This window comes from Calonectris borealis, chromosome 2 (genome assembly GCF_964195595.1).
Source record: "Calonectris borealis chromosome 2, bCalBor7.hap1.2, whole genome shotgun sequence".
NCBI classification, from domain to species: domain Eukaryota; kingdom Metazoa; phylum Chordata; class Aves; order Procellariiformes; family Procellariidae; genus Calonectris; species Calonectris borealis.
The window spans coordinates 126,955,175-126,971,363 of NC_134313.1; the positions used below are offsets into that span (position 1 = coordinate 126,955,175).

The 16,189-nt window shown below is 39.0% G+C and overlaps 1 protein-coding gene across 3 annotated transcripts in view; it reads right to left on the reverse strand.

The window, feature by feature from the left end:
• Positions 1-699: 699 nt before the first annotated feature.
• The window catches only part of CMC1 (C-X9-C motif containing 1), a 52,131-nt gene continuing 36,641 nt past the window's right edge, over positions 700-16,189 (reverse strand). The window contains exons 3-5 of one of the 3 annotated variants that reach the window (XR_012672625.1): positions 8,997-9,087; positions 6,655-7,590; positions 700-3,153 (exon numbers count right to left, since the gene is read on the reverse strand). Coding sequence is in view for 1 of the 3 variants with exons in the window: in XM_075143383.1 (XP_074999484.1) it covers positions 7,476-7,590; positions 8,997-9,087 (206 nt within the window). In the remaining 2 variants the exon portion in view is untranslated. Of the gene's footprint in view, positions 3,154-5,962; positions 7,591-8,996; positions 9,088-16,189 lie in introns of those variants that run through there. The other 2 variants (XR_012672626.1, XM_075143383.1) reach the window with 2 other exon arrangements.

Sequence of the window (16,189 nt, forward strand, 5' to 3'; positions counted from 1 at the left end):
GAGCTTATTTTTTGACAGTGTTTTTTTTCAAAGACATAAAATGAAGAATTGGGTTATCTCTCCCTTCCTCCTTTCAATTAACTTTCTGATTCCTCTGGTTTAGAAATGCATTTTTATGTAATTTTTAACCAAGAAAGTGAGGATTTTTTTTTTTTTTGGTCAAAATCTTGATTTATATTGGATAGTGGCAAGAGAAAAATCACTCCTAGGCTATCCTGTTTAGATTGCACCATTTTGGGCCTTATTGTGAATTACAAAGGATCATAAGTAACGCTGCTGAACAGAGAGTCCTGGATGTTCAGCTTGTTTCCCTCAGTTCATGCTGTAGGAAACCGACTTAATTCTGCACACAGTGGTGCCTGCCACAGCATCATCCTGCCCACAGTGCAGTTATTCTTATTGTGCCTCCTTCGCACAGCACCAGAACCTTGACTTTGTATTTGTGTGGTGGTGAAGCCTACTAACCTTTCTTTTATTAAAGAAACAAAGCCTTAATTTAATCAGACTAGGTGTTGTAGCATTGTTGATATGCATAAGAAGTATTTTTGTGGTATCTTTGGTATGCCACTAACAACTAGAGTTATTTGAATTGCAACTGCCTGCTTTATAGATTATGGGTGTCTAAGTACTATTTTTTTTTTTCCTCTTAAGGCCAAGAACTGTTTTTAGACAAATACAATTTATGCCTTTTTTTTAAAAAAAAAAACTGCTCTGCTTCATATCTGGCTTAATACAAAGGGTTTTGCCTGCTCAATACATTGAAGAAAAATGCTGTGTATTTTAGATCCCTGATACCTAACTTGTAATGGGTGGGAAGACACTTAATACTAAATATGTTATTTGCAGGTGGGTGGGTGAAGTATTCAACTTCACAGGTCGAGCTTAAGATCAGTGTAATAAAAATTAATTTCTTAGCTTTTTAGTGGCAAATTATCTTAAAATTGCTTGCAAATACATGAGGAAGCTATGACTTTAGCATAGCCGTAGTAATGATGGGCTGCAAAAGTGTTACCAAGGTGCTACATGACCTGTGTGGTTTCAGACGCTTTCTTCCCTGTGGAGTAAGTACTTTGTATGAGGCCCATCTTCTTCTCCTCTTTCAGTTTGTCTATCAAAGTCGAAAAAATGCCTTCCAGATACCTCCTACTGTATTAGTGAACAGCATACATAAATAATGTTTCCCATTCACCAGATCTTGTTTTTATTTTTCGATTATCTTGCTCACGTACACTGGCTTGTCTCTGATTAATGGAAATGGTGTCAGATGCTGGAATTTATTCTGACCAATGAACACAGCTGACTCAGGGGAGTACAATCTCTTGGAAAGTAATAGAACAAAACCCAATATGCATAAAACAAATCCAAGTCACTAGGCTTTAGCTGATAGAACCAACTACCTGTGTAATAACAGCAGCAGAAAACATTTCTCATGTGGCTGCATAAGCTATATGCTATGTAGTTCTAATGTAGCTTACTTTTTGGGGTTCCCCACCTCAACATTACAGAGGTTTTTTATTAAGTAAGTAATGTATTATCCAACAGACATCAACATGATTAATACTTTGATTTGTGCAATGAAGGAATTCTACTGTGTAAGATTTTAAATAAATTTATTTTTCTTTGAAATTGGTTTCACCTACAAATTTCAGTATTTGGCATAAAATTTTTTACTCTGTTTTAATTTCTTGATTGTGTATAAAGGTCATTCCAAATACAAACAATTAATTTGAGGTTCATCCTCCTCCATTCAGGAAATACCCAAAAATCCTCTGTAGACTGCTTCGATGTTATTCTGGGAAAGCCATTCTCTTAGACGTTGAAACCAGAAGGACTTCGTTACCTTAAGCTACGGCCTGTTCCTGTGGTTTGACTACTTGTGTCAAAAGGTTCCTGGCCAGCCTGTCCTGCGTAACAGGGAAACTTAAAATTAAGCTTCTCCCTGCAGTGCCTGAGAATTTCCAGGCTTTGCCTTTGACTCTTGATCTATCTGCTGTGCTGCCTCCCGCGCAGAAGGGAGAAGGGAGCAGTGGTGTCTGCTGAGAGGGACTTCAGAAGAACTGCCGATGCCCGGGAGGGGAGGGCAGGATGCCCGAGAGCTTGCTGTAGGCAGCATTTCCAACCCACTTGCTCATTGCTGTGGCCAAACCGTAACCTTTGAAAAGGAAGTCCCCAGATTTGAAGCCACTTGGGAGCCAGCTGGCTTGTGAAGCATCTGTTGGTCTGGAGCATACAATCATTGACTCAGGATGGAAAAGTCATTTAAATCCATGCCACTAGTGGCTTACAGTGCTTTTTCCATTTTCAGAAGTGAAAGCTTTTCATCACAGTGACAGCAAATTACATGCAGAAGTAGCTGTAGTAAAGAGGTTCTGGTGTTTTGTGCACACATGTGCATTTGTTAAATAAAACCGTAAAATTGCATAAAGTAAGGACCAAAGTCCTCGAATAAGTATGTTAAATGACACCGGAAAAACATTCACTTGAATGCAAACTTTGAACATTTTAAAACTTCACCCAACCCACTCATTTGACAATTTTTAATTTAAGAAAGCACTAATTCCGTTTTTAACAGAAATGGAAAACAGCTTTTGGGGTTGGAGGAGGTTGTTGCTTTGCACATTTAAGTGAGCATATGGCAAGCTGATGAAATATGTATTTGGATATTCGGGAAGTTGGACTAACCTTCTAATAACTCATATGTAAACTTCCACTGTTTGGTTCATTTTAAATATTTTTAAAATCTGATCATTTTAAGTCTCCCTGCCAGTTTTGTGGGTTTACAACTGATTAGTTTTCCTCTTTTATGAACCAGCCATATTGAGGAAAGCAAACTCCCAAATTAGCCGTGATGCACTGTCAAATGTTTACAGCTGGAAAAAGACGAGCAGTACTAGACATATGGTGGAGTTACAGTAAGACAATACCCATTCCAAATAATTTAACACAGGCCCCTGTAAGTATACAATGATGAACTATACTGGTGTGATGCAAAGCAGATTTAATTTTATTTCAAAAACGGCTTGCAGTAGACTTTGAGACGCCTACGCACAGATACCTGTGTTTTTCATGATGCTGTGGCCTGGTAAAGGAAGAGTGAAAAGCGCCGGTACCTGACTGACTCGCCTGCATTTTCTTCTGATCTTCAGACAGGCCCTGTGAAGAACAGTGGTCGCAGAGCGGTAAGGTGTTTCCTTGTTGCTTTGTGTAGTTTGAATACAAAAAGGCATGTGGTTTTTCGGGGGTTTGTTCTATTGCTTTGGGTTTTTAAGGGTCAGGCTTTTGTCCCTTTCTGTAGGGGGGTGGTGTGCTACTTATAATTGTATAAACATAGGACAGTGGCCAAAAGTATTTCATTTTTTTATTATCAGCACTAAAGGTAAACCCTAATTTTAATCGAGTTGCAAATTCCCAAGTCTGATAAGCAGCTGAACCATTTTTTTAAAAAAAATCTGTTCTCTGTAGTAAATGTGTTGTGATGTGAACTGAGATCAGTGTCCAGCAGAATTCATTGCATTATATTTTTAGATGGAAGAGACAAAGTGGTTCAAACATCAAGACAATTCAGGATACAGTAATTAAGTGGTAAGATGATGGTGTTTGCGTACGGATGTTTGATCTAGGGGAGAAGCATGAAAGAAATAACCAGGTGCTTATCGTTACTGATTTTTAACTAGATGGAACACTTAACATTTCAACTGTATTTGACCTTTTTTGGACCAGCAGAATAAACAGAGAACACAAGCTTGCAGGAACTACTTGCGGAGGAGTATGGCTGTACTAAGTATGAGGCAGAATGGGTTTCTGGTTTGCAGATTAGTTGCTGGGTCAGGACTCGGAGACTGCAATGGTAGGTAGGTAGGTCCACTCCTCTTTGAAAACCCTGTGCATTACAGAATGCCACTCATCTTTCCTCAGAGTTTTCGTCTTACTCTGTGAAGGCAAAGTTTTTAAGCAAGTGTATGACACCCTCTTCCTCCTTCCTTTTAGATTTCACATTTGTAGGGGGCTTCTCTCAGGGGGTTGAAGAGAGCTTTAATACACTGAAAGAGTGCAGCCTGAAGTGAAAAATGTGGGTGTCCGGGGCGCTTGCCACGTTCTCCCAAGTGCTACAAAGGGGCCCCTTTGCTGCAGAAACTCTGGCAGACGCCTTGCTGCGCTGTGTGAGGGCGCTAGGTGACAAATCAGTCTTCTAGCTTTAAGACTTTATTCCGTCAATCACTAGTGCCCATAGCAGATGTTTTAAACGGGCTGAGGGGCATGGTTCCCATTAAAGGAGGTAAGCACGGGGTGCAGGCGGGTTGTGCGGCTACAGTGAAAGCCATGCAACTTTGTGAAAGGTTCTAGTTGTAACAGGCAGTCTTAGAATTGGAACGGCAAACACTTGGTAATGCCACCTTAATTTTTAAGAAGGTCACCTGTTAGAAAACATCAGATGCTTCTGCAAATACTAGCTCTGATGGGCTAGCGGCATTGCCACGCTTCAGACTTTGGCTGACCTACTTGAGTTAGTCCCTTTTTATATTAATAGGCTAATGTGAAAACATGGGAGATGATACACCTAGACTAATTCCACCAATTGTCTACTCCTGCAAAGAATAATAAGAATCCTGCATAATTGGTTTCAAAATGAGAAAACATGAAGAAACATCCAGGGACCATTACTTAGAGTTGCAATCCCCGGTTTAGACGGAGATGGCTAGGTGAAGTGCTGCATCTCTGCACGAATGGCAACTCCCTCATTGCCTACAGCTGGCTACTCTCAGTAAGTGCAGGCAGCTACATCTTCTGGTTTTTTGGGAGGTGGAGGGGCTGAGGGCGGAAGACAGCCAGGCTTCCCGAGCTATACCCTCTTGTCATTCATGAGTAACTTCTGACAAAATAGAAGTGCTTTTTTAAAAATACTCAAGGTGTAACAAAAAAGCTTCCAGTTCACTGCTGAAGCACAGCTGAAGGCTTTGTCAATACTACTGACGTTTTCTTACATTGATTAGAATCTAGGGCTGCTTCCTGTTAACCTGAGTAGGAAGGAGAGGTTGCAGCTGAGACAAAAACAAAACCAAAGCAATTTACTAGTATGAGTTTGTCACTTCATAGTACTCATTCTTTCATTTAAACTTTAAATAAAAGATGTAAATGCAATCAAAATACAGGATACTGCAGAAGACATTAAGAAAGTGAAAGGTGTGAAATCAAGAATTCAAAACTAGGAAACATCACATTAAGGCCATGGGTGTATTACAGAGGCAGCTGATGCCAGAGCCAAGGGCAAAGCCCAGCTCCAGGTGCCCCAGTAAACAAAGGAGGAGCTGCAATAACGCAGTTCTCCCTTGCACACACAACGGTGTAGGTGGAGAGAAAGGAATGCTGACAGCGTAATTCAGTACATGCAATTTCAGGCTTGACAGCAGAGCCTGGTTATCAGTGCAGAAGTGAGTTGTTACAGTCCTTCACATAAAGCACATATAGAATGGTGGGGGAGTAACACCTGCAGGTTAAACCAGGCTTTGTTCCTCTGCAGGCATTAATTCCTTCCCAGCAGCGAGGTTCCCCTCACCTGCTGAACATACTTTTAGCTGAGCCAGGAAAGGAGAAACCCATTGCTGGTGCTGTTGCCTGTGTTCACCAGCTGTGGTGCCAACCTGCGGTGAGCCCTCGGTGCAGGCACATACCACTGGACGCACACAGCACTGCCTCTACGAGAATGCTCACCCCAGCCCAAATCCTCTTTGGAAGTGCTTTTGACAAAAATTACAAACACCCAGGCTCGCTTTCCAGAGGTTGAAAATGTAGCAGATTTTCATAGTGCGATAACAGAACAGTCGCCGTCCTTAAAAAAACACTTCACCATCTACCTTATGTTTCCTTTTTTCTAAATACATACAGGGAAACAACTAATTTTCCACTAACTGATTTGGAACATTTTTATTTTCCAAAGTGCTTGGACTGAGGAGCCAAGAGCAAGTACAGGTGTAGGAAACTTTATTCCACAAAAGTTCTTTTAAGGTGGTTAGTTTTAGAGCTGAGTGCCACTTGAATTTGCCTAACAAGGCAGAATGCTACACATCTTTTCAGTTTTTCATTCACAAGCACTCCCCAGTCCTCCAGCCAATCTGCTGTGTAATAGCAGAAGCAATATAATTATTACTCTAGTAGAAGGCATAAAGGGCAAGGACTCACCTGCAATGTTAACGTAAGTACTTCACATACATGTGTCTCAAAGTCTGATTTGAATTTCCCACTTGAATAGCTTTAGAGCAGTACTGGTTTTGTGGTGAAACGGTACTAAAATAAACAAGTCATATTTTGCATGTTCTGATGGAAAATCCTACTACTTGCTCAGGCAAAAATCTTTTTTTGTGAAATCAGGACATTAAAGTTACCATGTGAGTAAGTCTTCTAAGTGCAGCCTTTCCTTGTAAAGGAATTTTTTCTTTCAAAATGCTTCAAAAGATACTCCAAAATAGTAATACAAAGTTTTACAGACTGTCTCTCGTGAAGCCATTTATGCATTTGGGAGTTCTACAATTAAGCAGCTTCAAGTATCAGTATACAAAAGATCCTTTGTATGCCCCTTTTTAAATAGGGTCTTGCTTACACTTAGTTTCTGCAATAAGTGACCTGCATCTTACACACCTAGTTTAGTTGTTTACTCACCTCTACCCGTAATACCTTTGCAAGTGTGGTCACTCGCTTACTCCTGAAGTGTGGAAGCTTATACAATCATCTCCATTCTGGAAGAGTAAAGCAGGGGAGGATACTGCTCTCGGTGATTTTGCCTTCAGTGTGCCTTCTCCCATTCTCAGGGAAGGTCTCAATCAGATGACTTTTTCCTCTAGAGCCGAAACGGTCAGTCTGGGCCACACACGGGCGTGGGGCATCCATCTCTTCTGACAATGTAGACTTAAAAATGAGTCACAGTGTAGGCAAAAAGTACTATCAGGCTCTCATATGACTCAACATTTTCATGAAAAAGATAAATCAAATTGGTCCAAGAAGCTCTGCTCTTCTGCATTTGCCACCCTTCTCTTCTAGTAAGAGCATCAAGCGCATCGCCATGCACCCTTCAGCTTCAGATGACAAATAAACCAATTTTAATGTATACCCGATTTGTGATCAGTCAATACAACTTCAATTATTCACCCTTAAGTTTTTATGTAGCTTGCCACACATACTTAGACACAAGCTTTAAATTCCAAAAGGCCATTTGTAAATTGGTTTCAAAATCTCAAGTCCAAACAGAGGAACAGACCTTTTGCAAGTTCTCTTGCAAACTGCGACAGCATGTTTTATATCTTTAAATCACAGAAAAGAAAAAAATTGACTTTTAAGTTCAGAGATTATTTTATTCTCCATTCATCTCATTTTGTGTATTTCAGTTAAATTCTACACAGAGGGGTACAGATGATTTAAGTCTGTTTAAATCAAGTCAGATCAAAGTTGGATATAAAATTTGAAAAGTTCATTTTAAGATTTAACTACACATTTGAAGTAAGCTTCTGTCTTTTTTTCTTAATTCCAGTTGCTCTGTATTCTTCTCTTTGCTTCAAATATTCTGTTTTGCATTCCTCATAGAATAATGGATCAGAATAGCTACAAGAGAGACAAATACATAATTCTGTTTTTCATCTTGGAATATGGAACAGATATTGCATGAATAACACTCATAACTGATCTTCCTTTCACACCCAAAGAAAATTTGCCTGCCTTCAATAATAAAATACCTTTTTTTATAAAGTACATAAGCGGCTTAAGGTATCTTCGTAAACTCTAAATACTGAGTTGGTCTGCATTCTCTCACGATATTGCTCTCTCTTGAGGCATAGTCCTTTTCAAGCCTCTTTGAAATGGTTTCAGTGAAGCCATTTAGAGGAAAGGTAGAAAAAGGGAAAGACATTTGGTATTTCTGTTCAGCTGAATAACTTGTTATTATTTGCAGTAGGGAATCTGCTGGAGTACACTTATATTTATGCACTCAAGCAACTACTGGGAACAGGTTCAAGTGTATGTCCTGAACAGTAAACATGTAGGTCCTTGATTATTATTAAATTAAATTCATTTTTCTCATAATTTTGATTTTAAGTATAATTATTCAAGCACTAAATATTTTTTTTCAGTAGTGTGTATTTGGTTTGGGTGTTGCTTTTCTTTTTCTTTTCTTTTTTTTTTTAAAGGCAAAATTTAATGCATGGAGGTATAGACAAATAAAACTGAGTAACTCCATCAAGTTCTCACTGCAGTTAGGCTTGAACTTTTGCCTGGGTGCACATGTGTTTTCATCAATTCCCAAATACCTGAGAAGAACTGTCACTAGTTTAAAGGCATTTAGTCTTAATCTGTGGTTTAACAGGGCAGGACACACATTCCACCAAAAACCAAACCAACCTTCTTCTCCCCCTAGTCAAACTCAAAAAATCCCTAACCCTCACCCTGGGAAATTCAAGAATCTAACACTTGAGCCTGATGGCACTGTGGATAAATTAGATCTTCCAAAAGAGACGTTTCAATTCACCATGGCATCAAGTTGACCTCTTAAGTATCTAACAACTTCCCATTGCTGCTGCTATTGCTGCTCAGAACAGCAGGACACTTTCAGGACAAAGACTACATCTTAAAAAACAGTTCAAGAAGCGAAATCAAAACAAACTTATCCTGTCTCACTAACAGAGTATGAAGGTGCTTCTGCTGCTAACCCCCGTTCCCCCCATATGTAATTCAGGGCTACATCTCGTCTGGGCTGAAAATCTGGATGTGTCACCATTTAAATCAAGTAGAGAGTCTTCATAGCCATAGGACAGCTTTATTAAGGAAGCAAAATTTTGTCAGGTAGGGCCCTGACCAGCACATTTTTTTTCTAAAGCAAAGATGCAATTTTCAGAAAATACATCAAAGTCAATAACCTTGCAAAACCCTTTTGAGAAGATTTGAGATTTCTACTCATTTCTAGATTCGTATAGGCCATACAACAAAAAAACAACAAAAACTCATGAGGGACTTACTAGCCAACCAGACAATCTTTCAGTGCTGTGTTCTCTTGCCGACACTTCACCACCATAAGAAGACCAGTTTCTTGACAGCATTTAGTAAATGCTGGAGGGAAGAAAAAACAACACAAACTAAATTAAAGTTACAAGAATGACAATTGGTAAAAAAATCCTCCTATGTATACTATTCCATATAAAAAAAACTCACAGACCAGATCTGATTTATTATTACTAATATAACCATAGTTGGCCTGGAGTCTTACTCTTTGTAAGGTCTTTGTCACTTGTTTAGCAACAAGATTTGAATTGGGATTCTCCCCTCATATCATATAACACGTTCACATACATACTGCTGTTGCTAATACTAACAAATTTCTGAAGTTATTCTTGCAGCAAATCCATAATTCTTGCACCTGCTTTTCATAGTGACTACTCAGAGCTACCACAGCAAAACAAAAGGAAGCACAAAAAATTAGGTAAGCCAGGGTTGTTAGCGTTTCCTCTACAATGAAAGCTTTTGAAATTACTGGAGCACATTTGTATCTACAAATTAAGAGGGCAGTAATGTTGACCACAACTACTGTCTCAAAGAAATGCCACTGGCAATCACCTCCTGTGAAGGTTCCCTTGGGACAGGAGATAAGAAACTGAGGTCACGGTTCTTTCCTGGCGTTTCCAAAAATCCCTCCTGGGTGTGCAAGAAGAACGCCAGCAGTTTATCAGCCGGGAGTGCCAGGTTGCACACCATGGCACTACAGTGGTCCAAAAAGGACTGCTATATTCTCTGTATCTTCTTTGCGTTGTGTAGTGGCCTGTAGCTGTTCTTCAATATGGAGTTTCTTCAAAGTCCAAATGGCTAGTAAAGAGCACTGTCCACAAAAATATTGATGACCATCTACATTTCTGGCATTGAAGAACAAGAGAATATAAAAGAGAGGAGAGACAATGATCTGCCTCTTCCCAAGATAAACAATCTTGCATCGGTTTGGTCAATGAAGTGAAAGTACCTGGTCAGTCTTACAGGTCTCGAGACTTAAAAACAAGTCAGTGAGATACTGAAAAAGAAATAGCTTTGGGGGCTGGAGGGGAAGCAAAGTAATGGCTAAGGGTGTGGTTTTTATCTGGAATTAGCTAAAATGATGTCTTATTGTCACCACCACCCCGTACAGGTGTTTCACTAAGAATTGGCTATTATTCCTATCAGGAGATTTCAAACTGTTTTGTTATAAGGGGTCTGAGTTAGTAATCATCTGCATTTAACAGGTGGAAAAGAGAGAGAAAGAGAAAGCCAAATGTCCGAGATCAACCAGTAGCCAGGTCAAGTACAAAGTCAAATCTACTGTGTCCCCTTCTACAGTTCCATCCATTTCTCCTCTTCTGAGCTTTTTCTGGAAGTGATTTAATATCCAACAAATTTAGGGCATACATAAATTGTTATATGCTTGAACATCTTTAGCAAAACCTACAGTTAATCCAGTAACATCAAAACTTATGATGCTACATCATACAAAGGGTAAATCACATTAGCTATAATGTTTATGTACATTCAGTATATGCACATTGAATATCATATGTCTATATATATATGCTCAACGCATTGCTCTTCTTCTGTTTTGTCCAAAAACTTGTACTTCATGTACTCACACCAGAATCTTCCACTTTTTGTACACAGTGATCAGATATGTAATATTTACGGAAGTAGCAATTTTTGCATTCTTTAAGCTTACTGTATAGATATACCTTCCGAAGTCATGCTGAGAATCAAAAAGGCACCTCAAATACCTGCAAGTTATTGACCACATGAAAATATGGGCACGGGTGTTAAACATACCAACTGTAGCATAGTCCTGTACCTCTCCTTGTATGTTTTCAAGACATTTAGCTGAAGTTTCAAATTTGCCTACTAAGTAACTGTTGATCCCGTATGATGATGTAACTTCCATTACATCAAAACTTAAATAAACAAGAAAAGAGAGATTTGTGCCTATAAAAGCAGCAAGATGGAAGCCTATCCTTTGCTCACAGCAGATGCCCACTGAAATGGCCACAAAGCAGTTGCGGACTTTAGTGGAACAAAATCCACCTTCTAGTATCCTAGACACTACCAACAAGACTTTAAGGAGAAAGTGATCCAACAGCTGCGAGCAACCCCTAGGTGAGGCTAATCTGCTTGCCCATGGCTATATTAATTAGGCTTTTGATATAACAACTTACCAAAAAAAATTATTGTTTGTTGAAAGTGTCCATGACAGTCTTAAGTGTCCTTACACTGCCAAACTTACATGTATTTTTGCAAAACTTTGCAAAGAATGGACGTCTTATCTACTTTGAAGATATTATTGATGAACACTTAAAACTGCTTCAGCACAGCACCTAATGTTATACACTGGTGACATCACCATACGCCACTTGAAAATGTACCAGATGAAAGTATGCAAAAAATGGGTTTAAATTAACCAGTTAATTCCTAGTTGGGAAGACACTGTAACCTGTGCTCAAAGGTATCTATTAACAACCATACTCAAGTTCTAAGATCTTGTTTGGGATGTGTTTTAGATTAAACCTAAAATCATCCAAATACACAACTGCAGCTTTGAGGATACTTCTGAATAGCTGAAGTTTACGAAGCAGTGTAAGCTCAGAACAATACGAGAAGTGTGCTATCAGATTATCAAAATGTTTCTTTGGCTTTCAAAGGTGAATCTGATGTTTCTTCTCGTGTTTCCTGGACTGTTTACTTTGAATGTCCCTACATCAGCATCTCGGAAAAATCATACCTATTATCACATTTCTAAAAATGTCCTTTGTTTTTTCTGGGAAAAACGTCAGAAGCCTGTGAAAGCTAATGGTTTGTCTAGTGACCAGTTTGATTTCTACTCTCTACAGGCACTTCCTTAAGTGCTGCGCTGGGTTTTTTTGTAGCAATCATTCCTTCTGGAAACTGTGAAGTAAAAAAACCACTGAAGACAACAGGAGGTCCCTCTCACTTGTTAGCTCACCAATCTTGATTGGTTCAAGGCGTGATGTCCCAGTGAACAAAACCTGAACTGCAATTGCAAGCATCCCCTGGCTTCAGAAGGCCCTGCTTGCGGTACACGGCCAGGCATTCTTGCAAAGTGATAAAACTGCTTCCAGCTATCTAGCTTTAACATTGCTGATGCTTAACAACAGAGGGGAAAAAAGGAGCAGGTTAAAGCATATTGAGCATCCTCACCTAAGCACACAAAATCTGATTATCTCTCCTCTGACTTCCAGCACTTTAAAATCTCATGGGCAGTCACCTAAGGAGTGTGGTGCACAATAGGTTTAGTTATAAACGTTTACCAGAAACCTTACAGGAGTCTGGAGAATGTTGGTTTATTTTTAATTATGCACTGTCTTACTCTTTCGTGAAACAAAACATCTCAATGTTGAGCCACACAAAGAGTGTTAAAACTACTGGTTTGGAGAATACTCTCACAAATAATGCACAACAGTTCCAGATATGATCTCAAGCCAAGAATTAATCTCCATCTCTGTAATCTTGACAATCACCACTCATTCCTCACTCAAGCAATACCTGCATCGTAGACCAAAGCTTCAGAGTGCATAGCAAGATACCACAAAAGGAGCGGAGACGCAGGATCTGATTACAAACCCATTGTAGTGTAACATGTTAACAGCTACAAGCGGTAATCAGAACGCTAGGGAACCCGGTCTCACACTCAAACGAATCTGCTTCCTGATACTGCACGTGATACAAAGAACAATTGCTCTTTCAGAGCAGAATTGATCTTTTAGAAATCTTGCGCATCATCCCATCTTTACGACCTTAGCAAATGGCTATCTATGACTTTACAAGCTCATATAATGTTTTCTTTCTCCCTGTAAGCAGCAAGCTACCAAAACAGAACCTCAGGCAGGAGTGAAACTAGATGCAAGTAATTCAGTGCAGATTGTAACAGAACAGAAAGAAATGTTTCAAACAAGCAATAAAGGTTATCCCCAATATTTACAAACACAAGCTAAATAAAATGAGGGACGGAGCTCAACACGACAGGAGGGAAAATGCCTTGTTACAAAGGGGAAAAAAGCTTGCTCTCCACAAAATGAATGCTGATGAGGCTTTGCCAGGACAGCTACATATGTCCGCCACTGAATGCTCTATGCACAGATAAGGACAGATCCAGTACTGCGTCAAAGAGCTGCAGGTGCCTACCAGTTACCACGGAAACTGGCTTCGGGCCTCTCTTTCACCTGCAGCAGTTATGGTTCATGACATCATATCTGACATAGGTTAGCCCCACAGGCTCTTCTCCGTGCCATAGGCTGTGTCTGAGGGGATGCACACTGAGCAAAGAACTCTTCTTGAGGACACAGTTCACAGATTCAAGGCCAGATTTCATCTTCTTCCTCTCTCTCACAAAGAAAGCTCTGCACTTCTGTTGTAAGGCAAATCCAAAATAAGTTTTGGGCACAGTTCTGAGAATTTTAAGTCTCATTATTCTTTGGCCATTACAGCCACGTAGAGAGATTTTAACTGCTAAAGCAAGCTTACAATTTAGTACCTTCCCTAAATCAACCCAGTATGTACGGCCAAACGGTACCTTTGCCAAGACGAAGGTCTGCTTTCAACTGAACAAAAGCTGAACAACCATATTTGCATACAGAGCAATTCAGTTTTGCCAGTTCTCACCTGCTAACTATGGCATGCTCGCATACAGAGGTGATCTACCTATGATGGGAAGACCACTTAGCTCCTACGATTTTCAGGGAGACATGAGGGCTTTGTGGCCGAGGTCAGTGACGAGCCCTTCCACAGACTGACTCTTCAGCAGGGAGCATCTTGGGCTTTGGGAGTACCTCGGGGGAAGCTGCTGAGTTTGGTCCCCGGCACCTCCAGATCTCCCACTGCCCAGGATCCAAGAGCAGTATTTCACTGGATCTCCCTATCTCAACTTATCTAGTTGAGAACGCAGAACACAGAGAACAAGGGGAAAACCAGCTACTTTTGTAGATCCTGGCACGTGTAAGGTCGCAGAACAATGCAAGAAAGAACCTTTAAAAGCCTTCTAAAATTATTTCTAAAGCTGTCGGGACATGCATGTATTTATTTCTTTTAAAAATCCTATTCCGAGTCTTTGTAGAATTCTGTTCAGATACAGAATTCTACAAATAATGTTGGAAGTATCAAGAATTATTTTTGAATGTCTGACTACCATTTAGAATACTTGATGGTTGATTAAGAACTGCTTTCAGAGCACTCTTTTTATTAAGGTTTCTTTGATAATTAGCTAGAACATTGACATAGTAAAGAACTTTGTTTACAAAGATCTTTACAGGCCACATAATCTTTGCTGAAAAATAGTCAGTATCTAAGAAGAATGTTTGTCTTTAGTGTTTTTAATAGTTTTTTCCTCCAACTCTGTTTTATAACTTTACTACAAGATAATACGGGAAGCAGATGGAAACCAAAGTGAAACTGGGTAACAGTTCACTTATCTCAGAATAAAGACTGGATAAATGATTTCTCTGTCTATCCAAAGAGTCAGAGAAGCATATGCAATAATCAGCACGTTAAAGTGTTGATTGTCAAACTTTAAAAGATAAGATACAGTACCAGAAAGTTAGTTATAGCAAAGCTGGTGGGGGTCCACCAAGAGATGTCCTGATACCTATACTTCTTAATTAAAAAAAAAAGAAATAAAAAGCCAGGGTACTGCCCATTTTTATCTTAGAACATATTCATAGGTTAAAGAAATATTTGCTCCTCTGTGATGAAAATAAAAACTTGTCGGATTTTGACTCGAAGGGACAAACCACAATCTGGCATAACACAGAGCCACAGCTCTGCTCCATAAAGATAACAATTTTCTTCCACACCATTAAACCAGACAAGGTTAAATTTAACATTGTTAATCTCAGTGTCTGCAGACCTACAAACAGTGGACAACAAAACCAAAACACCATATTTAAGATACAATTGTTCTTTAAGTAGGCTAGAACACCCCTCCTCCCCCAAGTAGAGGTAGGCTGGTCTCTTCACTGTGCTGCATTCAAAATGAAATGGCAGAATCTGTGTGTCAGACTGCAAAAGTTTCAGTTACATATATATAAAGGAAAGACTTTATGGAAAAACCTGCAACACCCTGCCCCAAGCATTAAAAATAATCAGAAAGTTTGGTTTGGTTTTTTTTTGGTGATTTAATAAAGGGGAACAACCAGCAAGCAGATTATATTTGTAGGGGACTTTTAAAAGTTTTTTTTTTTTACTTTAAATATTTAAAAATATTAGATACGTAATTATTTCTTTCAGCAAACATGAAAGTCTTTCCATGTGCAAAGCAAGAGAAGAACAAAAAGTGTTTGGGATTTATCTCCAGACAACCAGCTGCACGGAACCTGTGTTGGTATAACAATGCCAAGGGATCATCATTATTAATTTCAGTGTATGAACTGTATGTAGCATGAAGGCTATTTCTGAAAGTTCATTTTTTGCAGATTCAGACTATAACAATACTTGGTACTTTCCTATTGACTCACATTGCAAAGTATTGTGCAATTAATGTAATATTAGAACTGTAGTTTTATCAATCATAATTATGTATCTATTTTGCAGATGTTCTTGTACACAAAATAAATGAAATATTCCCCATTATCAAGACAAATTGGTCCTCTCAGGTCTGGCTCTAGTTTATTTAAAGACTTTACAATTTTACTACTTAAGAGAAAGTCCTACAGAGGTGTTATCTCACCATTTATATTTTCTCAACACTTATGATACTGCTATCACACTCTTAAAATAAAAAAAAGCTTGTATCATGATCCAGACCAGGCTTACATTCTATTCCTGGGGTAGGTTTTTTTCTTTACACAAAAAAGGAAATGGTTTTGTTCAACGTTTGGGTCATTCCTTGAACTCTACCACTGGGTGGAGAAAAGATGCCCAAGTAACAATGTGGATTTGGGGGGTGATGGTGGAAGGAGTAGGAAACAGTTCCCTTTATAATGTAATCAAGGACAAGATTTTAAAATCTATGTTTGTAAAATGTGTACAAAAACATTAAAATTATACAAAACACTATCAGCAACATTTTATGGCGAAGTTATTATGCTTTTAATTTTGTATTAAATTGTGATTTATTAGCTTGTTACTTTGAAGATTACTCAGTATGCACAGAACAGATTACTGGTGCATTTAATGAGCCAGAGGAAGTAGTAGGATGAAC